Source organism: Orycteropus afer, unplaced genomic scaffold (genome assembly GCF_000298275.1).
Source record: "Orycteropus afer afer isolate SDZICR_OR568_19922 unplaced genomic scaffold, OryAfe1.0 scaffold00007, whole genome shotgun sequence".
Lineage (NCBI taxonomy): Eukaryota > Metazoa > Chordata > Mammalia > Tubulidentata > Orycteropodidae > Orycteropus > Orycteropus afer.
Window position 1 is genome coordinate 18,879,014 of NW_006921594.1, and position 25,861 is coordinate 18,904,874.

The 25,861-nt window shown below is 35.4% G+C and overlaps 1 protein-coding gene across 1 annotated transcript in view; it reads left to right on the forward strand.

Moving 5' to 3' along the window:
• The window catches only part of PTPN12 (protein tyrosine phosphatase non-receptor type 12), a 163,302-nt gene extending 138,020 nt beyond the window's left edge, over positions 1-25,282 (forward strand). Inside the window, exons 9-18 of the mRNA XM_007944702.2 lie at positions 2,876-2,942; positions 5,476-5,553; positions 5,644-5,742; positions 11,992-12,077; positions 12,520-13,496; positions 17,390-17,467; positions 18,416-18,483; positions 21,687-21,717; positions 24,542-24,649; positions 25,221-25,282. Of these exons, the coding sequence (XP_007942893.1) occupies positions 2,876-2,942; positions 5,476-5,553; positions 5,644-5,742; positions 11,992-12,077; positions 12,520-13,496; positions 17,390-17,467; positions 18,416-18,483; positions 21,687-21,717; positions 24,542-24,649; positions 25,221-25,282 (1,654 nt within the window). The remainder of the gene's footprint in view (positions 1-2,875; positions 2,943-5,475; positions 5,554-5,643; positions 5,743-11,991; positions 12,078-12,519; positions 13,497-17,389; positions 17,468-18,415; positions 18,484-21,686; positions 21,718-24,541; positions 24,650-25,220) is intronic.
• The last annotated feature ends 579 nt before the right edge of the window (positions 25,283-25,861 follow it).

Genomic DNA, 25,861 nt, shown 5'->3' on the forward strand with positions numbered 1-25,861 from the left:
AACCTTCCTTCCGAGGAGTGGCTGGTGGGTTTGAACCGCCAGCCTTCTGGTGAGCAGGCAAGTGTCTTAGCCACTATGCTACCAGAGCTCCCAATGCCTGTAGTAGTCAAGTGAAAAGAGTTGCTTATTACTTATGGGGCATAAAAGTGATTTGCTGATAAAGATGTGAGAATTAGTTAACAACTTGATTAAAGGTTTACATTTCCTCTGCCATTAATTCAGAAGCTAGTTGACCATAATTAAGTAGTTATGTAGTTAAAAAGAAAAAACCTAATTGTAGAATTAAATGATAAATTGCTTTGACTTCTTTACAAGTTAGTTGAAATTAGTTCCTGTTCTATTTGTGTTGTTAAGTCAGTCAGCATAGTTCATAAATCTATTTCTTCAATAGTAGGAAGGTTTTCCTTTAAAAAATTTATTAATATTTTTCAAACAACCAAAATGGTACAGTGATGTAGAAAAACACATAAAAATGGGAAGGAAATCTCTCATAATTCCACTGTTGTTGGACTACATATGATCATTGTTAAAACTTCAGTATATGTCCTTTAAGTTTATGTAGTTTTTTTCTTTAAAAGAATATTTACCTATATAATATAACATGTTCATCTTTCTACATCATAAAATATTCTACAAAACCTGACTGCATCCTACTGTATATTTAACCTCCATTCTTTAGGCATTTAATTTGTTACCCATCCCCAACCCATCCTTTTTTCAGTTGTTTTAAACAGTAATTTAAACAGTGGCCAGACTTTAGGTGAAGTCTTTGAACATATCTGTAATTATTTTATTGGATAGATATCTAGAAGTACAATTTCTAAGTCCAAGGCCATGAACTCTTCTTTCTCATACATTTACCACATACTTTATTATCCAAAATGTTGATGCCAGTTAATTCTACCACCAGTAGTGCATAGGAGTGCCTATTTCCCCATGTTCTCCTCAATATTTTGTTATTTTTTGCTTGCTTTGTTTTGTTTTTGGCTTGGTTATTTATATTTTGTGAATTGTGTATTTGTACATTTTGCAAATTGTTTTATAGTAGATATTCATCTCTTACAAATTGTAAGAACTCTTTCTATATTGAAGATACTTTTAGTCATATGTTACAGGTATTTTTTCTTTGTGGTTACTCTTAGGTTTTGCCATATGTAATTTAACATTGTTTATGTAGTCAAATTTGTGAATCTCTTCACTCATCATTTCTGTCCATTGAGCTATGCTTAGAAAATCCTTCCCTAAGACAATATCATACATACATATTTGCCGATACTTTTTAGTACTTTTATAAGCTTGGGTTTGTTTCACATTATAATTTTTAATTGATCTGGAATTTTACTGTGGCTAAAGTAAGAATCTAATTATTGTTTTTCATTATAAGCTGTCTTTTCCAATATTTATTGAATGGTTAAATCTTTCCCTTTTGATTGGTGAATGTGCCATTATGTAATAAATATATATCCTTAAATCTGCTTCTGAACTTTGCATTGAATGTCATTGGATTGATTGTTTATATCTTTGCAATATCACACTTTTTAACTATCAAATTTCAAGTATATATATTTTGCTTTACTAGCTGTAAAATTCTAGAAGTGTTTTGATGTATGGAATTGACAAATGTATCAATGGTTAAAAATAAATTTTGATGTTTATAATTAAGAACTTTTAAAAAGTAATTCTTTATAAGTTGCATATACATCACTTTGTTAGAAATTTTTAGATTGTATGTTCAATAAACCACTGATACTTCCCAAAAGTTCAGGGTATGCATTAAAATGCCACTTAGGTGTTTTTTTTTTTTTTTTCTCCCATGTCTCAAGATTATTCTGGTGATAGCAGTAATTTAATTTTTCACATGAACTTTCTTGTGCTTTTAAAAATACATATTTTAAAATTTGTCTTCCAGAAAGTTAATGCCAATTAATCCTACCAACAGCAGTGTATGGGAGTTCCTATTTCCCCATGTCCTCCCTAGTATTTTGTGTTATCTTTTTGCTTGCTTGTTTGATTATTAATCCTAAAGTAGCACATGTATTTCTCTCCATTTGAGAATCAGTTTCTTTAAAGTATATTTTTGTCATTTTGTAACATGCTGTTGAGTCGATTTTGACTCATAGTGACCCCTTCTTGGGTTTCTGAGGTGGTATTACTACAGAAGTAGATTGCCCAATCTTCCTTCTGAGGAGTGGCTAGTGGGTTTGAACCGACAACCTTCTGGTTAGCAGTCAAATGCTTGAGGCACTATGCCACCAGAGCTCCTATTTTTTTTGGTCATATTTTTTAATAAAAAACCCTGTAATTGCTTTATGTCCTCCAGTTTCTGTTAGTTCTTTGGGAGTTGAGGGTGTATCAGTTGTCTTTGTTCTTTTGTTGAAATCATGATGTTTATTTAAAGCAGTTTCTAGGCCTTCCAGCATTCTCCATCATTCTTACAACTTTTGCAGATTAAAATAATATACTATTTCCTCTTTCACTCTAAAGCTTCAGAGCCATCTTGAACATAGAATAAAATTTCTTTGTAAAATACTGCTGTCTAGATAAGATTTTCTGAGTAGTAGAATTATGTAGAATTATACTTCCAGAATGAAGAATCCTAGGTGTCCTGAACTTGACAGACATTATTTCAGTGCTTCCAGGTGGTCTGTGAGCCACTTACTTGGAAGTTCCTTAAAATAATTATAAAGAAGATACAAATACTAATGTTAAGGATGTGTACTGTGCACACACATTAAGTTGAAGTCTTATCTAAATAATTAGATTTTGTCATTTCTTAAATAATTTGCTTCTGAATATTAATATGTCCATCTGCTTTTATTTTATAGCTCTTTTTATCACAAAAATCAAATTGTTTTTTTAAACTTTATATCCATAGTGCAGGTTGTGGAAGAACAGGTGCCATTTGTGCCATAGATTATACATGGAATTTACTAAAGGCTGGGGTAAGAATAATTTTTATATAGCATTATATCCAGTTGATTTATTATGATTTTCAAACTTGCAGAAAATTACATTTCTTATATATGTTAATTTTTTAGTAGTAGGTTTGCTGTGTAAGAAATTAAGGTAGTACAAATGATGCATATTACCTTGAGATAATTCATTGGGCAGCAGGGTAAGGGTATCTGTCTCACTTTATCTAGGTAAGTAAATTCCTGTATTACGAATGTAGACTTTGTATTGAGTTTTCCAAAATACAGAGTTCTCATTGCCTTCCATATTTATTCTAGTTATAACTGTATTCAGTTTGGTAAATATTTATGTCTAGTTGAAGCATTTAAATGTAGTGATTAAGAGTGCTGCTCTGGAACCAAACTGTCTAGATTAAAATTCTAGTTCGGTCATTGAATATACAACCCTGGTCAAGTTGCTTAATTTCATTAAATTGATTTCTTCATCTGAAAATGGGCTCAAAATAGTAGTAATTCTGGGTAATCACAAGAATTAAATAAGTTAACTTATATAAAGTTTTTAGAACTGCATGTGGCATGAGCAAGTGCTCAAGGTTAGTTACTACCATTCTTGTTACTGTTGTCACTGCCACTCCTGTTTCCAAGAAATTATGGTTGAAACTATAGAGGACACAAATAGGACACAATCTTTATTACAAATTTGAAAATTAAAAGGCTTCTCGCTGTGTATAGATTTGGTTTATTTGCTGGTTTCAAACACTGCTCATTTTCTATGCATTAGGGAAAAGCTTTTAATTCCTTGTAGCTTTGTAGTTTCTGTGACTATACTGATCTGTGTATTGTCTAAAATAAGCAAAACAAAACTAAACACACTGCCGTTGAATTGGGTACGACTCGACAGCAGTGTGCCTATCGACCCCTCCTTGGGTTTCCAAGGTGGTATCACTACAGAAGTAGATTGCCCAATTTTGCTTTTGAGGAGTGGCTGGTGGGTTTGAACTGCCAGCTTTCTGGTTAGCAGTCAGATGCCTTAGGCACTATGCCACCGAGCTCTTCTTGTCTAAAATAGTATTAATAAATTTTTAAGGAGCCCTGGTGATGCAGTGGTTAGAGCATTCAGCTGCTACCTGTAAGGTGGGCGATTCAAACCCACCAGCCGTTCCATGGGAGAAATACATGGTATTCTGCTTTTGTGAAAATTTACACCCTTATAAATCCTGTATGGCAGTTATACTCTGTCCTGTCAGGGTCCACTCCATGGCATGGGTTTTCAGGAAACTGTTTAGTTTCTTTTTTTTCTTTTACCTCCTTTCTTTCTCTTTTTCCCCTGCCTTCTTTTACCATTCTTTGTAAGAGAAGGTTTAAGTTTTTAAGTTTCTTAAAAAACTTCCTGAGGCTAAATTTTAATTTTGTGTTCCTCAAAAGCTGTAATTTATCCCCTAATGCTCAAATGAAAATTTTTATGTGAATAAAATTTTACTAGCATTCTATCACATTTTAACATAAAAGTAAAGGTTATAAAAATCGATGAAAAAAAATATGGATGAGAAGTGGCATTTAGGTAAATGCCCGCAAACAAAATAAATATCTGGTCATTTCAAAAGTTGTGTACTTTAAACAGAAGCCACATTTTTATTGAGCTTGGCATAACATGAGTATAATCTTAGGCCTTAGATTAAGGCTTGATACAAAAATCTTTTGATTTGATGTCTGTAAAGTCTTGAGCAGTAAACCCAGGAATCATTCTCAGCTCTTCCATCTACTTCATTCTAAAATACTCTTTTTGAATACCAAGTTGTTAATAGTTTTGCCTCAGAAATGTCCCTCAGATCTGTCGTATCGTCTCTCAGATTCTGCAGTAAAGCCCTACCAGTTTCTTCCCCTTTCACCCTGTCATCCCCAACTGCAAAAGTTGCTTAAGTAAAAAATCTGCTCGTGGTAGAGTTACCTATTATAGTCGTTCTAGTCCCAGATGTACAAAAATTGTTTGACCTGTTTCACAGTTAGTCTGCAGGGATGGAACTGAGGGATCTTTATTTTTCCCAGCTTTCTTAGCTGATCCTTAGGCAACTAGTCCAGGAAACATGTATATTTACAATCTGATTCCCAACTATCCTGTCTTCTCCCTTTGAGTATTCTCTGCTCCTTTCGGTTGTAGACTTTATCCATATCAAACTTCTCAATTCCCCAGACAGGTCATCACTTTTAATTGTCCATTCCTATGTATATTCCCTTTAGTTTTCATGGATTAACTTTGTAATAGCCAACTAAATTGTCACTCCACACACTCATCAGAGTTACACTTTTTTTTCTTCCCACTGCAGTCATCTTATTCCTTGGCTAGATATATTTTGTTTCTGTATCTGGTGCCCAAGCTTGACTGCTTAGGGTCAAGATTAGCTTTGCATCTATGTTGTCAATCATAGTGTCTCTGACACATAGTAGGTAGCTGCTCAGTAAATGCTAGTACTTACCTAGCATCTATAAGGTCTGTGTGAAAAGTTGAAGACTATTTTACTATAATCTGAACATATGACCAAATTTTATGTATTCTTTGTTTTAGAAAATACCAGAGGAATTTAATGTGTTTAATTTAATACAAGAAATGAGAACACAAAGGCATTCTGCAGTACAAACAAAGGTATAGTTGTTTCACTTTATAAAATATATTTTTATAGATGTTATTTTGTTTTTATGATATCTTTTGTTTATTATTTCATCTCTCTAATAGGAACAATATGAGCTTGTACATAGAGCTATAGCCCAACTGTTTGAAAAACAGCTACAACTATATGAAATTCATGGAGCCCAGAAAATTGCTGATGGAGTGGTAGGTGTTCTTGGCTTGTTAATTTTTACCATGATCATGATATAATACAGGTATGCATTGCTTAATGCCCATGATACGTTCTATAAAATAGGACATTATATCCTAATAGGACATTATATCCTATTGGATGTTTTGTGAACACCACATTATGTACAAGAAGTCCCCACACAATCTATAATTATATTTCCGTATATCCTGTTTTATTAAAATCTTACGGGAGATGGTTGGGCAAAGCCTGTATCTGTTTGATACAGGAGGCCAGGCTTGCTGGGTGTACAGCTAGGCTGGACAGGGTTGTGCTGGCACCCAAGCTGGGACCAAGCACAGGTGTGGGGCTGAGGAGAGGTGGCCACAAGGACTGGATGTGTGGGTTCTGGGAGTATAGCTGGCAGAGGTGGCCTTGGCTTTGGCTGCCCTGTTGGTGCAGCTACTTCCTAATGTAGTCACCACCACCAGTGCCTGGAACTAAGGGCCTGGGAGCACCCCAGGCCTGGCCAGGGCTGCCACCACTTATGGCAGGAGGGAAGAATCCATGCCCTACATGGGGAGTGAAAGGTTGCATAGCTGCTGGGAGAGTGAATGAAGATAGAACAAAGAAGAGGCACGCTGGGGATTGAGATGTACCCTAGAGCCCTGCTGCTGGTTTGCTCTGGGGATTTGGGGTCTTTAAAACCTTTAGGGGAAAATATTAAACACAAAAAGAGCTGCTTTCCCTTTAAACAAAAACAACAAAAAACAATTTATGGGACCATGAGCGTATATGTGGTCAGATGGTTGGATGTTAAATGACCCTCATATGTAGTTAGCTTTTAATTGTCATCTGTGATGTTTTATCTAACATCAGAATGATAATATCAGTTTTAGTTATTTGTCTACATGATTTTTAATTAAGCAGTATTTTAGGGCCAGAATTAAGTCCCTTTTTGTCATGTTGTAATTCAGGGTCATTTTAGCTTTCAAATTTTGACCTGACAAAAATGCTATATTCTCCTGATTGCCTTATTTTCTGCCTGTCTTCTAATTAGTTCTCTCATTTCCTATTTCTGTGTAATTTTCCCTAAACATCTTTGTGATTGAACCTAAAATGGCAATCCCATGATAAACCAACTTAATCACAGTAACTGAAGTAAAATGAGGAAATGAATTGCATAACTTATAACCTTTGTTTTCCTTTGCACAGTTATGTCAGTTTACCTATGTTTGAAATTTCTTACTTTTCCAAATGAGAGATTTCTTACCAAATACTGATTTCAAAGTGTTAAGATAGATTGTTGTCAGGAATTTCCTTTCACTTGGATCCATAGTCACTGCCCTTGGAAGCAGCTGTCAAGAAATCAAATTATTTTCATTGGGCAGATTTGCTGCAAAAGACCTCTTTAAAATGTTAAAGAACAAAGGAGTCACTTTGAAGACTAAGGTGTGCCTGATGGCAAGCCATCATCTTTTCAGTAGCTTCATATGCATGTGAAAGCCACATATGCATGTTCAGAAAGCTGGACCAATGGGATGGCCTTAACAAACCGGAGTTTATTCTTACAGTTTGGAGGCTTTTAAGTCCAGGTTCAGAGTGCCAGGCTGTAGGGGCTGGGTGAAAGCCCCTCAACCTTGGGGTCTAGCTCTGGTTACTGCTCCTGGCCCACTGGAGCTAGAGGCATTTCTTCACTCAGATAGCTGCTGGCTGGTGAGGCTGAGAAGCCCCAAGGTTTACAAGTAAAAAGGCACGGTCCTGATGTTACCAAACCACATGGCAGGCCATTAACTTAAGTCCATTGTAAGTCCCAAGGTTGGCAGAGCATAGCAGGCTGCTGAGCAATGACACAGCTACATACAGGGTCCAAGCGTGCCATAGGCTAGAGACCATTGCCAAAGCTTCTCCTTATATACAGGAAGCAGACCATATCCCAAAGGCAGCTACTCAGCTGCTTGTGGTAGATCCCACCATGGAGTTGATTGCCAGTCTCATCATGGGGAATGACTACCACCAGCTGCCCAGCCATTCAACCAGGCCCAGCCAAGTTGACACACAAACAACTACCACACAATGAATAAGGAAGATCTAAGGAGAACTGATGCATTTGAATCATGGAGTTGATAAAGGATATTGAATACACCATGACAGCTAGAAAAATGAACAAATCTGTGTTGGAGGAAGTACAGCTGGAATGCTCCTTAGAAGCAAGAAGGGCCAGACTTCATCTTTCATACTTTGGTCATGTTGTCAGAAAGGGACCAGTCCCTAGAGAAGGATATCATGCTTGGTAGAGGGTCAGTGAAAAAAAAGGAAGACTCTTGATGAGATGGATTGATACAGTGGCTGTGACTGTGGGCTCAAGCATGGCTGTGATTGTGAGGATGGCGCAGGACTGGGCAGTATTTTGTGCTGTTGTACATGGCGTTGCTGTGAGTGGGAACTGACTTGATGGCACCTGACAACAACGTTGTAGGTCAATGAGGTCGTAGGGACTATGTATATCCATTTTTTTAGCTAAGTGACAATTTCAAGTTTGTTTGAAAGGTAAAAATACCTTTATTTCATTACCAATTAACTATAATTTCTTATAAATGGGATGTGTAAAGTTTGATGGGCATAGCAAAACTTTTGTCTTGGAATCAGATTGGACATTGTCTTCCTCAATTTCTATTCCTCACTGATTTTTGCACACAGTTTCAGGTTTTTGAAACACAGGAATCATTGCACAAACAGTCTTTATACATTCCTATTTTTTTCCCCTTTAGTTTAATTAAATCCTGTTGTAACTTGTGCTGAATCTGGCTCAGTATTTTATAACATAGACTAGAACATTTATATATTTGTTTGTATAATGTTACCTGAATTGAAAATATCTCAAAAAGGTGAGTAGTCCATATATTTTTCTTTAGATTTTAATAGAAAAATATATCCATTTCTTTCCATAAACTCAAGATTAATTTCTAAGTTAAAGTTTTTATATTTTAGAAATTATACATATTTTAGACTACTATTTATTTATAATATAAACCAAAAACAAACTCACTGCCATCGAGTTGATTCTGACTCATAGCAATCCCCATTGGGTTTCCGAGGCTGTAAATCTTTTATGGAAGTAGATCGCCCCATCTTCCTTTTGTGGAGCACCTGGTGGGTTTGAACTGCTGACCATCTGTTTAGCAGTCAAATGCTTTAGGAACTGTGCCACCAGGGCTTCTTACCTACAATATAGAAATGATAAATATTTCTTCCAGCCATTACATTTAAACAGTAATATGTCTCCATTTATAATATCTGTGATAAAACTTTAATTTTAGACCTTGCCTCAAAGCTTGGTACCTCAGAATTCTTTGCAATGCTAATCAGCAATATAAAATTCTATAACAAATGGTAATTGGTTAGAAATACAACTAAAATGACTTCTTCTCAATAGGAGCTCTAAAAAGAAAATTTATTCTCGAAGCCAGTAGTAGTATATTGTCTCACCTTAGTGAGCAAGTATTTGTTAAGAGATGCGTGCCTTTTTAGTTGTATATGAAAGGCATCACCACCACTAGTACCACCCTGCACTAGATGGATTAATAAGTGGCTCCATCAGTGGGCTGAGACATTGCAGTGACTGTGCAGGTGGCACAGGACCAGCAATATTTTGTTCTATTATACAGAAGGTTGCGATGAACTGGAGTCAAATCAGTGACAGCTAACAACAGTAACATGGCTTGATTCTTGTACTTTGTTATGTTTGGTGCTATTATTTGACTATATACTTCTTGAAGTGAAATACCATGTCCTTTCCATTTTTTTGTCCTTTTGTGCTGACTTACTGTAGAGCATTGCACACATAGGTTCACAGTACCTAATCTGGAATTCTTAAATCTAAAATGCTCTAGCAATCTAAGTTTATTTTTTTTTATGAGTCTAGCACTATACTCATTTGAAAGCAAAACTTGTCTTGACATGACATGAGGCTGTTTATGTTGTACTGTAAAAATAATTGCTGTGATTTATAAGTAAGAAAGAGTTAAACAGAAGCAGTTTTATATGGTTTACCCTTAATAATTTTATTTAACCTCTACTTAATTGGGAATATTTATAGGCTTTGGTATAAAATCTAATGATTTTATGGTAGTGTAATATATAATTAATAAAAATGATAACACATGAACCATTAGTATGTCAGAGGTAATCTATATGGTGCAAAGAGTCTGAATTCTAGTGGTCTCTAAGAGTCTAAAATTAAGGTGATGAAAAGTCTTGATTTGCCTGGGGCAGTACAAGTTTATACTCGTGCTCTAGTTTTAATAATAGTGCGCCCCCTTTTTATTCTCAGAAGACCCATTACATGTTCCTTCTGTCTATAGCAGATACCCTTCTAATAGAGGCCTCCATTATGGTAGGTGACTTTAATTAAGGATAAAAGCATCTAGTTTCATAATGTAGCTCTGTTCTTTTAGGTGGTGCTGTTGTGTGCTGTTAATTCTGATTCACAGTGATCCTATAGGACAGAGTAGAACTCCCCATAGGGTTTCCTCACCTGGAGCAGATTGCTGGGCTTTTTTCTCCGTGGAGCCAATGAGTGGATTCAAACTGCCAACCTTTTGGTTAGCAGCAAACACTTAACCATTGCATCACCAATGCAACAACACAACGCACTGCCATCGAGTTGGATTGAACTCTTAGTGACACCCCTCCTTGGGTTTCCAAGGTGATATCACTACAGAAGTAGGTTGCCCAACCTTCCTTCCAGGGTGTACCTGGTGGGTTTGAACTGCCAGCCTTCTGGTTAGCAGTCAGATGCCTTCGTCACTATGCCACCAGAGCTTCTGTTGCTCCAGGGTTCCTTATTTTTCTTCTCGTTAGGACGTGGTAACAAAATATGTACAACTCTTCCGTTCGATTACATTATATATCAGGAGATAGGGCTCACTAAAAATTGGTAGGAAACTGAGATGTTTCTTTTCTTTAATTAGAGGTACTTATAGTAAAAAGGGGGAGCTCTTGTAGCATAGTGCCTAAGGCACTTGACTGCTAACCAGAAGGCTAGCGGTTCAAACCCACCAGCCACTCCTTGGAAGGAAGATGGGGCAGTCTACTTCCATAGTAATACTGACTTGGAAACCCAAGGAGGAGTCGCTATGAGTCGGGTCTGACTTGACAACACATAACAATCTACTTCTATAGTGATACTGCCTCGGAAACCCAAGGGGAGGGGTCGCTATGAGTCGGGTCTGACGTCAACAGCACATAACAACAACAACATAGTAAAATGGACACTAGCAAGAAACAGTTATAAAGACAAAAAAGCTGCTACTATGGGTTTGGTAGGAAGTGCATTTGTATTAAAAAAGGCAATTACAGTTTGTAAAGTTTCTGAATTGGTCAGAGTATATGCAAAAATGTTTTTTTTTTCCTAAAATTATCTCAGATTTTGGCAACAGTGAAGATCATTCCAGTCCTCTGGCTTAAAATTTACATAGCCTTCCATACGTATAAAAATGAAGCACTTCCTGAGACTGATGTTAATTCAAGGCAAATATTTTACATAATAATTTTATAACTCCTTTGTCACAATCCTAAACACAACTCCAGATTCTTTTAGCTGTATCGACACCAGAACATCAGCATCAGCGATGCCATTGGTCTCTGTGACCAGTGAGAATCAAAAATATTCCTTAATGGGAGCTAGCTTCCTTTTCTGAGTCCATTTGATTAGTCACATCAGAGTTACAGGTTACAGGGGCTGTCCTCCCTAATGGATATAAAGGACAGGTGACGTGGCAACAGACGGAAAGTGTGGCAGAAAATAATTAGTTCTAGGGCCTGTTTAGAATTACTGGGTAGCAATTGGGAGTCACAATAAGGGAGTCTAGAAATGGTTGGGAGGAAAGGTGAAGGATAGGATATAAGCCTTATTTTTTTGACTTTTTCCTGTTTACATGTACTGTAGGGGGAAAAAAAGTATCTTTTGATCTTATTTTCTTGGGAAATCGGCTTTATAGTAGTTTTTGAAGTATGTTGAAATGCTACTGTACACAGTTGTTTCTCAGTAGCTGAAGATATACTGTTTTGATTTTTTTTTTTTTTTTTTAAATTTAAATCCTTGTTAAAGTTTAATTCTTCAGGGTAAAGTATAAAGCCACAATATGACTCATTTTCTTTCTTGGCAAAATTCGCATTGTTTTAAAAATTCAAAAGCCAAGAAACAATTTATTTAGAACATGAAAAAGGAAAATCATTTTTTTCCCTAACTTTAATGAAGCCTTTTCTTTTCCCCTTGGCAGAATGAAATGAATTCTGAAAATATGGTCAGTTCCATCGATCCTGAAAAACAAGACTCTCCTCCTCCGAAACCACCGAGGACCCGCAGGTATTGTATGTTACCATTGTTTTGAAAGGATACTCTCCTTTTACTCAGTGTTTATTAAAGTGATGAATTTTTAATATTTCTAAGTTATTTTCATAATTTTTATTACCTTTTTTAGGACTCTGTTGTTGCTGTTAGGTACTGTTGAGTTGGTTTTGATTTATAGTAGTCTTGTGTACAACAGAATGAAGCAATGCCCAGGCCTGTGCCATCCTCGGAGTCACTGCTTTGCTTGAGCCCACCGTTGCCAGCATTGTATCAATCTGTCTTGAGGGTCTTCCCCTGTTTTGCTCACCCTCTACTTTACCAAACTTGATATATTGACTTTTTTTAATGCACTAGTCTCCACAGCAAAATAACAACATAACAAAGACTTAGCTATAATACTTGTCATCTCTCAACTTACTTAAAAAAAAGATGAACATTGTTACAATATTCTTTTCAGTTGCCTTGTTGAAGGAGATGCTAAGGAAGAAATACTGCAGCCTCCAGAACCTCACCCAGTGCCACCCATCTTGACACCTTCTCCCCCGTCAGCTTTTCCAACAGTCACTACAGTGTGGCAGGACAATGACAGATACCATCCAAAGCCAGTGTTGCACATGGTTTCATCAGAACAACATTCCACAGATCTCAACAGAAACTTTAATAAATCAACAGAACTTTTGGGGAAAAATGATACAACTGTTGAACAGATAGAAAAGAAATTGGAGCGAAATTTAAGTTTTGAAATTAAGAAGGTCCCTCTCCAAGAAGGACCAAAAAGTTTTGATGGGAACACGCTACTGAATAGGGGACATGCAATTAAAATTAAATCTAGTTCACCTTGTATAATGGATAAGATCTCTAAACCACAGGAGCTGAGTTCAGGGGATTTAAAAGTTGATGAGATTTCTCAGAATTCTTGTGTGGACTGCAGTGTAACACAGTCAGATAAAGCCCCGGCTCCGTCATCAGAAGAAACACAGAAGAATTCAGAAACACCTCCAAGGCCAGACTGTTTGCCTCTTGATGAGAAAGGGCATGTACTATGGTCATTTCATGGAACGGAAAATGCTTTACTTAAGCCTGATTCCTCTGAAGGCAAATCCTCTGATATCCACTCTCAAACTATTAAAACTGTGAGTTTAACACCAAGCCCTACAACACAAGTTGAAATCCATGAGCTTATGGATCATCATAACAGTTCACCTCTATTCAGAGCACCCCTCAGTTTTACTAATCCTCTTCACTCTGATGACTCAGACTCAGATGAAAGGAACTCTGATGGTGGTGTGACCAGGAATAAAACTAATATTTCAACAGCAAGTGCCACTGTTTCTGCTGCAACTGGTACTGAAAGCATTTCTTCTAGGAAGGTATTGCCAATGTCCATTGCTAGACATGATAAAGCAGGAACGATACATTCAGGTGCTGAAAAAGGTAATAATAATATATAATAATAATATCCAATGCTTAAATATTTTTACTGTGTGCTGGTCACTGTTGTAAGCACTTCACCTGTTTTATTCCACTCTATTCTACAACCTACAGCAAAATTTAGTTTTTTCAGGTACTAATTTTTAATATGCTTTTATTGTTGCCTTAATTTGATCACACTGTGTTACTGAACTTGTGTTTCCAAATTTTCTTTCCTTTTTCTTCCATATTACAGCTTTTAGTACTTTATAGGGATCAAAAATTTATCTAATATTAGAAATAATTCAGAAGAGACAAAATCACCTAAAGTAAAAGTGACACAAATACTGTAGAATGGCTTGGTTGGCCATTTAATTTCATCTCTATTTCTCATAAAATAACTCATTAGTCATGTTTTTTTATTTTCAGCTACAAAATACCTTTTTGTAACTCTCTTCACAAATGATTCCAGTAAGGCTGCATTCAATCCTGAGTTTAACCAAGGAGCACTATATAGCTACTTGGCAGAATACAGAAAATTTAATTCAGTCAGTAGTGAATGGGATATATACATACGTAGTCACCAAGCTATTATTTAATTAATGACTATCTTAGAGCAGCCTTAGCCTTTCAAGAAAATTTGTGCACCCAGTATGATTATCAGTGGTCATACCTATCAATGAACTTTGTCAGTGACACATAGTGCCATTTATTTATAAGATACCAGACTCACTGTCAGTAGAATCGATTCTGACTCACAGTGACCCCCACTGGGTTTCCAAGGCTGTAAATCTTTACGGAAGCAGACAGCTTCATCTTTCTTCCATGGAGCAGCTGGTAGGTTCAAACCACTAACCTTCTGGTTAGTAGTCAGATGCCATAACCACTACACACTAGAACTCCTTATTTATAAGATACAGGCAAAATAAATACTGTGAACTTGAAAGATGACTATTTCTGATCCAATACAGTATCACCCATAATAGTGTCTTTGTTTTCTCCAACTCACAATACTGTATGTTTTATCTTAAAAATGTATCTGGTAGACAGGGGTGAGTGGGGAGGGGAATGGAGGAAACACTGCCCCCCAAAAAATAAATTAATAAAAAAAGGTATCTGTTAAAGAAAATGGAATCTAAGCTAGTATCTTCAATTTACAGAATTCTGTTTTCTTAATTCTGTGTTTTATTTGAAGGATCTTTAGAAGGTAGTAGTTACCAAAAGGCTGGTGGGTTCAAAGTTTTGCATAGTTTTAACATAATTTTAAACTGTTAGTATATTTTTTTCCTTCAACTTCAGAGTTTAAAAGAAACACTCCGACCTGTAACTATACACAAAAAGATGTAGATAAGAAACTTTCATTTTGAGCTTTTTTAGTTATATCAGTCATATCTCATATGCCTAGAAATTTTTTTTTAACCATTACTAGAAATAGAATTTAGTGAGGGCAGGAAGGATGCATGATATGATATGCTCATTAAAAGTTATGGTCACAAGATCAGCCTTTTGGTGATAATAGAAAGAATCGCTTTAAAATAAGGCATACGATACCAGAATCAGCTCACTTCTGTTCTCTTATTTTTATTTCAAAGCAAAAAAAAAAAAAAAAAAACCCAAAACAAAATACATTGCTGTCAAGTTGTATCCAACTCATAGCGACCCCTCATTGGGTTTCCGAGGCGGTATCACTATGGAAGTAGATTGTCTAACTTTCCTTCCGAGGAGTGGCTGGTGGGTTTGAACCCACCAGCCTTCTGGTTAGCAGTCTTAGTTAGCCTTAGGCATTATGCTGCCAGAGCTAAGATAGTTGTTAATGTGATTTCTCATTTCTTTTTACTCTATCCTAACTGTGCCAGATTAATTTGGCATTAACTGAAGATTTTTCTGTATACATGTTCTCTATAAGGAGTCCTATTTTTAATGTGTTGGTATATATAAACTGTTGGCACAAGAATTACAGGGCTTTTTTTTTTTTTAAGAACTTGGTAGTGGGTTAACAGTAATTTTACATTGATACCTAAAACAACCTTTGCGTAAGGTACCCTTTGCCATTGATTTGATTCTGACCCATAGTGACCCTATAGGGCAGAAAAGAGCTACCCCCATGGGGTTTCCAAGGCCGTGGTCTTTATTGATGCAGATAGCCACATCTTTCTCCCACAGAGTGTCTGGTGGGTTTGAACAGCCAAGTTTTTTGTTAATCAGTGAAGCGCATAACCATGGTGCCACTAGGGCTCCTTGCATAAGGCACTGCCTAACAAATATTCCTGGTTGCAAATTCAGATTTTAATCTCTACTCAGATCCCCTGAAAGATTTCCCAGATTTGCTTACATTAGGCCCCTACGTACACAGTGTATGATTTGTAAAAGCCTATGTACAATGTATAGTAGTCTCTGATAGGATGACTTCTAAATTATATAGCATAGGTAAAGCTAGAGATCCAAGGAGAAATGATCTATTGAGAAGCAAGGACCATAGTTAGAAAATACTAATGTAGACTCTGATCTTTAAGAATGAGACTTTCATGAGAGAAGAGGTATAGGGTTTCTGAAAGATACTCAATAAATACTTAATGTAAATGATCAAGACTTCCCTTGCTGATTTGTTCATTCATTTATGAAATGGTATCACAAGGCCAAGATTATGAGTCCCTTGTTTCCAGTAACCAGTTCACTATGAGCTGTTAGAAATAAGAGAGCAACAAGTTTACTGATGGCTTAGACTGCCACTCCTCCTAGAAAAGGAAGGTAGTTCTTTCATGGTTTAATTTTTCTATTGCAAGTGAGAGTACCACTACTGTTGGTAGTTATAAAAAGTATAGGACTGGAACTCTTCTCTGCACATCCCAGAAGCTGTATATTTTTGTGTCTTTGGCTAAATCAGTGTAGGAGAGCAAGAGCAATCATACCTGGTTCTTAGTTGTTGAAAATTGAAAAGGCTTTACTTGATTTTCAATCTCTGTTTTAAATACATGATAAAAAAGTATTATGGCAAGATTGTTCACTTTTGTTTTTTAAAGCAAGTGATTGGCAAGTCCCTGACAAAATAATCTAGGACGTACATATTTTTCTTCTCTTTACTCTATGCTCCCTAACAGTCTGCATACAGAAATTTATCCTCGTGTTTTCTTTTCTTCTAGTTGAAAATGCTAATAAAAAGATCTGATAAACTTACTCACATGAAACCATAATAAGGCAAACTGATGGGGCTTCCTTAATGCGTTTTCTTTTCCAAAAGCTAATTTTCTTTTTACTAATGAAAAGCTTTTATATGACTTAAGTTAGTGTTATTACTATAATAAGACACTGCTCGTAAGATTTTAGTTAATAAACAAGACAAAATTTTTAATAGTTTTTATGTGTATTAGAAAAATAACTAGTACTTCAAATCTTACTTTATAGTTATTACTGTGTAAGCATGGCTGATGTACATAGTTAAGTTAAAAATGAGTGAGATTTAAAATATTAGGTAAATAGGACATGTGGTATATATTAGGTTAAAATTATGAAAAGAGTTAAGCAATTAAATCCGTTTTGGGAAACATTGGCTTAAGTCAAATGACTAATGCTTTCATTTATGGATTCAAAGCATCATTAGTAAGCATAGTTCATCACTGGGCCTGCTGTCTTCTCTACTGAAGACTGGCCAGCAGACAGTGTTACTGATGTCTGGAGGTTATCAGGAAAGTCACATGGGAGAATCATTTGTACTATGCAGTAGTAATTGAAGTTCATTCTTATTGAGAATAAGCCCCATAGTTCTTCTTGAGAACAAACTGAGTGGTAAGGGTTTCTTGTTAATTTTTTCATATTTTAAAAACTGGGTCTCTTAGATGCTTATGACAAGAATTTATAATGGAGTGTCAGGAATGCTTTTATTTTGAGTAATTAGTTTTAATTTTATGTATTTTATTTAGATGTTGATGTTAGTGAAGATTCACCTCCTCCCCTACCTGAAAGAACTCCTGAATCTTTTGTCTTAGCAAGTGAACACAGTGAGTGTCTCATCTGCTTTTATGTTTACTGCCTACTCTTAAGTAGGAAATTGGAAAAAATTGGCTTGTTTTAATCTAGTAGCTATTAAGCTGCATAATTAAGTAAAAAACAGATTGGAATTGACGAATATTTTAATTTCTTGTATGAAAAAATACTTTAAAATAGTATTTTTTATTTGATACAGTTACTAAAGTGGCTGCTGCATTTGTTAGATACTAGAATGAAGTTCAGTGCCATTATAAATATATTTGCATATTGTCTTTCAAGTCATTTGAAGTAGCACATATTTACAGAAAGATATTAATTGCCTCTCTTGGTGCCAGTTTGTAAAAATTTTAGTTGGGTTGTGGTGAGGGACATCCACTTGATTGGTATTAAATGAGGTACACTTAAGGCCAGTAGAATATCAGGGAAAACTGGAAAACAGTGACCATGATTCAAAGCATTGATAATACAATTCTCTCCACTTACTACTCAAAAACAGTTTTAATGCATTTACAGTGTCTCAAGCTTTGGGTGGGTGCTCACTCAGTACCATCCATGTTGAGGACTTCGGATATGTATTTACTTAGTGTTTTATATATATATAGTGTGTTTTTAAGCTGTTTTTAAAAGACTTATTTTCCTAATGTAGTTTAACTATAGTTAATTAATTTTGATTAATTTTAAGAAAATTAAAAGTTGAACGAATATACTTGTAAATTATCTGTTAAATCTGTAGATTACAATGAGCTAATAATAAACTCTTATGACTGAATTTAGTTAAATTTTAAGAATGGAAACTTAAAGGAATTTTCTTGAAATAATGGAAACTAGAAAATTTTTTCATGGACGTGCCAGTTTCTAGAAAGGTATATAGGGTCTGCTTTTGTATATTATTTCAATGCAGAGAAGTTTCAAGAATTAAAGATGTTACTTATAATTATAAAATTTCCTTTCTCTCTCAGATACATCTGTAAGATCCAAATGGAGTAAACTTCAAAGCCAGGAACAGTCTGAACAAAAAAAATCTGAAGTGAGTCCTTTTGGGATTGGAAGTTACAATATTTTTGTCCTTATAAAACAACCACCTTACAGTTTTTTTTTTTTTTTCCCCAACCTTTTTATTGTGATTTGGGTGAAAGTTTACAAAAAACATTGGTTTTCCATTCAATAATTCTAACACATTTTGTGACAATGATTTGCAATCCTTACAGTGTAACAGCACCCCTGCCACCTCTTCCCTGTGGTTACCATTTCCCTTTGTACTTCTCTCCTGTCCATTTCTGCCTTCTGAACTGTAAGCCCTTTAATATCTTATGGTTTATAATTCTAAGGAGTGCTTACCTATTTGGTGTTATTGTCTGTGTCATGGGTCTGTATGCTGTTTAGCTGAAAGTTGAGTCACAGGAGTAACATCAGTACCAGGTCTGAAGGGTGACTCAGGTGTTCCACCAGTCTTTATCAGACTAGTAAGGCTGGTCTTTTTTATTTTTACGATTTTGAGTTTTGTTCCATGTTTTTCTCTCACTCTATCCAGGAGCTGCAATTTTGAGCCCTTTTAGAGTAGTTGGCCGTGGTAGCTGGACACCATCTAGTTCTTCTGGTCTTAGGGTCTTGTAGGCTGAGGGTCCATGGTCCACAGGCCCCCTGGACTAATTATTTTCATGTGTCTTTTATGTTCTTCACTCTTCTTTGCTCTGGAGGAGAGTTGCATCTTAGATGGATACTCTAAGCTTTGTGAAGATTCCAGTCACTACTCACCAAAATGGGATACAGAATACTGTTTTCATTTTTGTGTATATTATATTGTGCCAGTTGAGGTTGAGGTCTCCCCCCACCTCCTACCCCGACTGTGGTCCTAAGCCTGCAGGCCCAGTGACTCACTCCCTCAAGGTATTTAGTTGTGGCTAAGAAATTACCATAAATTTGCCTGTTAGCTCTATTATATATACAGATATTTTTATAGCACATACAAATACATATGTAGAAATGCTGTCTGCTAGAACTGTTTATGGTCAGGAGTGCATTCCCGTTTGCCTACCTATACCTTATCAAATCGCTTGTCTACCTGTGGTATCCACTCATAGATTAATGTTTGTTATTACTGATAATGCAGTATTATGTATGTAATAGTGTTTACCTTTGTTGTAACTCTTGTGTATCACTTCCTGTCTTCTTTTTCCTTAGGGATATTGTATTGGTATATTGCCTTTTCCTTCACCCAAATCCCTACATGTCTCCTTTAACTAGCTAGGAATTTTCTCTCCCCTCCTGTCCTTGGTAGCCATGCTTTTTTCTGTGTATAAACCTATGCTTAACTTCTTACAGTAGTGGACTCATACAATATTTGTCTTTCTGTGATTGACTTACTTCACTCAACATAATATTGTCTAAGTTTATCCATGTTATGAGGTGTTTGGCAGATTCTTCATTATTCTTTAATATTGCATTGTGTTCCATTGTGTATGTGTACCGTGGGGTTTGTTTATCCATTCATCTGTTAATGAGCACTTAGGTTGTTTCCATCTCTTCGCTGTTGTGAACTGTGCTGCTATGAACACAAACATCTATTTGTGTCTTGGCTCTCACTTCTTTAGAATATATACCTAGTATTAGATTCTGCTGCATCAAATAGTATTTCTGTTTTCACCTTTTTAAGGAAGCACCATATCATTTTCCACAGTGGTTGCACTGTTTTACAGTTCCACCAGCATCATATGAGTTGTGAACTCTCCACAACCTCGTGAGCATATATTATTTTCTGTCTTGTTGAACTTTGCTATATTACTGGAGTGAGATGGTATCTCATTGTTGTTTTGGTTTTCATTTCTCTAATGGCTAATGATTGCAAGCATTTCTTCATCTATTTGTTGGCCATCTGAATATCTTTTTTTTTTTTTGGTAAAATGTCTGTTCATGGCTCCTGCCCATTTTTTAATTGGATTATTTGTCTTTTTGATGTGTAGATGTCAAACTATTCTATACATTTTAGAGATAATGTTGCTTCCAATTTTTTTTTTTTTTGTAATCCATAGGTTCTTTTTCTATTCCTTTGGAGAACTGTCTTTTGATGCTCATAGGAATTTAATCTTTAGAAGGTCCCAGTCACCTAGTTTATCTTCTGCTGTTTGTGCCTTTATTTATTATTTAAATTAGTACCCCCCCCCCCACAAGTTTGCCCTTGTTTTTTTTCTGTGGTGATCTTTATGGTTTTCCATTTAGGTCTTTGATCCATCTTTAGTTTTTGTACATGATATGAAGTATAGATCTTGTTTCATTTTTCTGCAAATGGATAACCATCTTACAGTTATTTACTACAATAACTGTCATATTAAGACCACTAAATATTTTATGTTGTGTTGATCAGTTTTTTGTACTAATATGTCTGATGGAAAGGCTATATAAAATGTAGGATCTGAAATTTTAAATAATAGGCACATAACAACAACAACATAATACTAGGCACAGAGTCCCTCTCTGTGGTTATTCTGGCCATAGGCAGGAAATATTTTGGTAGCTTAATATTTTGGCCATGGAAAATACTATTTTTCCTCAGTGTTAACATTCTTCATACTTTTCCCCACATTTGAACTTCTCTGAAATTGGGGTACATCTTACCGTTGGTAAGAACATATTGTGTTATATTTTAATTGATATATAAAACGTTGTTGTTATGTGCTGTCGAGTTGGACTCCACTCATAGCGACCCCTCCTTGGGTTGCTGAGGCAGTGTCACTACAGAAGTAGATTGCCCCATCCTCCTTTTGAGGAGTGGCTGGTGGGTTTGAACCTCCAGCCTTATGGTTAGTAGTCAAGTGCGACAGGCACTACGCTACCAAAGCTCCTGATATATAAAATAATCGTATCTTATTATAATGCTGTGTATTATCAATGATATCATAATTTGATGCTGTAAGGTAGATCACTGGTAAAATGCTGCTGTTGTATATGTATGTTCCTTGGTGCAGTCATTGCTGCTTTTTTGGTTTCCATCTGGAAAGGAAAAGGAATTCCCTTGTTCCCTTATTCTCAGTATTTCAAAATTTTAAGCCAATTTGAAAACATCTTTTTTTTTTCCTGTTGACACTAAGAATCTTGATATACTTTTCATTGATTTCTTGGGATATGTACCCACAAATGATTATTGGGTTATGGGTATGTATCCAAACTGAAGTTTTCTGTTATTTGTACATAAATAGAGCGTATTGTAACAGCTATTAATTATCTTCCTTAAAGGGCTTGATATCCTCCAGAAATGAAAAATGTGGTAAGTGATCAAAGATACTCTTTTTACTATAGAATATAGATTAATTGCTTTACATTTATACACTTTATGGTACATTTATACACTTTATGGTATCTCTTTGTGAAATATGTAGGACAACTCTTCTAGAAGCTGAAGTATGTAGTGTAAGTCCTCCGAATTTATTAGTACTACCTACCGGGTATTACCAATCTGGAAAATAATAGTGCACTTACATATCCAGTTAATGGGAAATAAATTTTTAAAATATTTTCTGTTGTTTATGAAAATATAAGCTAGAGCCCTATAATGGGTAGCTATTTGAATAAACACCTTACATTAACCTAGATGATTGAATTGGGTTCTTAATTATTTTGGAACTCAAAGTCCTTTCAAGATGTACACATTTATTTTTGAAGACTGTAAGATTCTGTAGTTATAATTAATGTATTAGAAAATTTTTCTACATTACTTTTACTATCATAGTAATAGAGGTCAAGTTATTATTAATTTTTATAAATCAGTGACAATGTAAGCATCTCATCAGTCTATAAAATTTCTTTGAGTTGTCTATTGTCTCTGAACTTATCCACCATTTTGCTTCACCTGATGTCTTCCATGGTCACACTGTGGATCTTCCATACCATTCTGTTTTATCCTATTGCTGAGTGCTGCTCTGGAACATCACTCAGTTTTACACACTGAACCTACCTTCTGGGTCTTTATCCAAAATGGCATTCTGAACATTGCCTTGTAATCTTGTATGTTTTACTTGGTATCCTTTCTATTTCTCCTAAGTATTCCAAACCTTAATTTTCTTCTAAAATCAGCAGTCTAACTCTTGGTCTGTTGATACCTATACTTCACTGAAAAAAATGAGGCCTTTACAGCAGATCTTCATTACTTCCTAGAAGTAGGCCCTGAATACTCAACAACCACTAATGTGATCTTGATGCCCCTCCTCTGTGTTGCCATTGTATTCTGTGCATAATTTTATTTTAAAACCTATCACACTACTGTACTATCATAGTTGTCTGTCTTCTGTTTTAGAACAAGAGTTGGCAGACTGTAGCCAACAGGCCAGATCTTGCCCTTGGCTCGTTTGTCATTTGTCCCTTGAGCTAAGAATGAGTTTTACTTTGCTGTTTTATTTTTACAGTTTTAAAGAGTTTTTCAAAAACAAAAACCAAAGATTATATGGCAGTCCATATGTGGACTGCTAAACCTAAAATCTTCACTCTCTAACACTTTATAGCTGCTAGAGCCCTGGTGGTTCAGTGGTTAAGCACTTGGCTACTAACTGAAAGGTCACTGGTTCAAACCTCCTAGCTACTATGTGAGAGAAAGATATGGCACTGTGCTTATGTAAAGATTACAGCCTTAGAAACCTGTGGCTAGTTCTACTCTGTCCTATAGGATCATTCTAAGTTGGAATTGATTTTTGATTTGATGACAGGAGGATTTATTTTGGGGTTTTTAGCTGTGATAGAAAAATTTTACTGATCCCTGACTAGACTGTAAGCACCTTGAATACAGGACTTTCATTTGACTTATATTAGGTTTCATACAGAGGTATAGAGGACTTGATAAAGGTTGCAGAAAAAATGCATCATACTAGTTAACTTCTTAAAGGAGCTCTGGTAGCATAATGCCTAAGGCATCTGACTGCTACTAGAAGATTAGTGATTCATACCCACCAGCCATTAGAATTCTACCATTACAAAATATTATCATTTTTATTGTAAATTTAGTAGACTAATAATGATTTTATTCTGTCCTCAAATATAAAAAGTTACTAATAGTGCAAGGAATAGATAAAAACCAAACTAAATCAGTTGCCATCACATGGAGTCTGACTCATTGCGACACTGTGGGACAGAGTAGAACTGCTCCATCTTTTTCCTGCAGAGTAACTGGTGGCTTTGAACGACTTAATCACTATGCCACAAGGACTTCTTAGGTATGGATATAAACTTTTAAAAGAATTACTACAGTTAGGGGCCAATAATTAATTAACTACGAACTTGTTTCCTATTGATTTCCATATAAAGACATTTCAGTTGCAATTATTGCTTTAGAAGACAACGTATATAGTGTAATGGCTTCAACAAGATATAATATGCCGAAATTCAAGTTTATTGTACAAGTTTTCCTCACTATCACAAAGTATATCAGTACTGTGAAACTTTTTGTGAGCTGAAATGGCATAAAGTGAAGAAGCAATTACCATTAATTTATATGGGAAAAAATTTTGAGCCTTTTCCAGACCAAACATATAATCTACCAAACAACACTAAAAGTTGAAAAAACACTTAACACGTAGTGTCCACAGATACAGGTCAAAGCTATAGCGGCTGGATGCTGAGATGCTGAGTGTAGTTCCCAAGGTAGATGCTTGGCAATGCCACTCTTGCTGCTTGGGGTTTGCACTACCTTTTTAAACAATTTGCGTGGAACTTTGAATGCTAGTTTCACTTTTCACCTTTTTTTTTTTAAAGCAAAAATTCCTTGGATTTTTTTTTTTCCGGTGGGCAGAAACAGGTGCTGATGTAGGTCTTTTGTAAAAGTGAAGTGGTATAAAGTGAACGGTCCGAAAGTGAGATATGCCCTTGGGCATAGCAAGGTTCTTCACATTGCAGAAATACTCACTGTAGGTTTCTTGGTGCCTTCAAAAGCATCTAACATGACTCCTGTGCTCCTCCTAAAATTATGACGCCCAAGAGAGAACACTTGCTTTTTAACTCATTGCTCATGTTAAAACAAAGTGTTCTATGTTTGATGCTGGAAATATTATGTGCTACATGCGATGATGATTAAGAAGGGCTTTTTGCTTTACATTTTATTTTAGATCACCCAGCAGGAGGTGATCACACAGAGACTTATATAGACTGTCCACTTGCTTTCGCTGACAAGAAAGATCAAATATCAGAAAGTCCAACAGAAGTCACAGATATAGGTAATACTTTTAATACATAATTTAAAAACTTTAAGTAGTTAATGCTGACAAGAATGAGAAAGGTCATTCTTTGCCATTGTTCCAGGATTTTCTTAGAGCAGTTAATCAGATTTTGTTCCATGATTTATTTGGGTTCTAAAATGACACTTGCCAAAAATAAAACATATATGATCAAAGTTGCTTAGACTTAATCATGAAATAATATACTCTCTTCTACAATGAAATTGAAAATTGTTGCTTTTAGGTGTTGTCGTAAGTAAAAATTAAAACAGCAGCTCATAACTAAATCTTTCCTTTGTGTTAGCCTGTACATCTTAGATTTTTTTTTTTTTTACAACATAATACAATTGGTTTATTTTTACCATATTTTTAAAAGAAGCTGTATTTTTAATTCCCCCAAACAAATATACATTGGACATTGAGCTAAGAATGGTTTGAGTTTGGTATGGTTTAAATCCTTATTTCCATGTATAAATTTATTTGTTCCAGAAGATAAGGATATTCAGATATGAGTTTAGTACTTTAAAAATATGTTGAACATTGACCAATTATTCTGGTGTTTTGACTATAGGTTTTGGTAATCGTTGTGGAAAACCCAAAGGACCAAGAGATCCACCTTCAGAATGGACTTGATTCAGGGAGTTAAAAGACACATTAAATTATACTGGAAAATTTAAGTGCCACTGAAAGCCAGATTAGTATTCCATCTCAAAAATGTGGGACTAACAGCAGTGTAGATTGTTACCTTAAAATATTTTGCTGAGTCAATCTACCTGGCCTGTACTACACTTAGGAAAAAGTATTACATATGGTTTATTTTGTAACTTCAAGTATTATTGCCTTAATGTCTCTTAACCCTGTTACACGCTGCTTGTAGACATGTTAATATAGTAATACTTTTATGATAAATTGAGTTTAAGGACTACTCTTTTGCTAATGTTTTATCATGTATGCATTATTTTGTATTTGTACAGGGCAAGTAGGTATGTAATTTGATAAAGTTGCAGTCATAAAATATTAACAGAAGGTGTAAGAAATTTCTGCATGGTCTAAATCTTTTGTGTACCTTATTTGTAAATTATTTGCCCTGAAGTTTTAGAAAATAGTTTCTGAATTTAAAAATTGCTGGATTCATGCAGCCAGCATTGCAGGTTATCAGAAATCAAAGATTGTAATAAAAATACATTTTGTACATTGTAAGCAAAAGGTTAT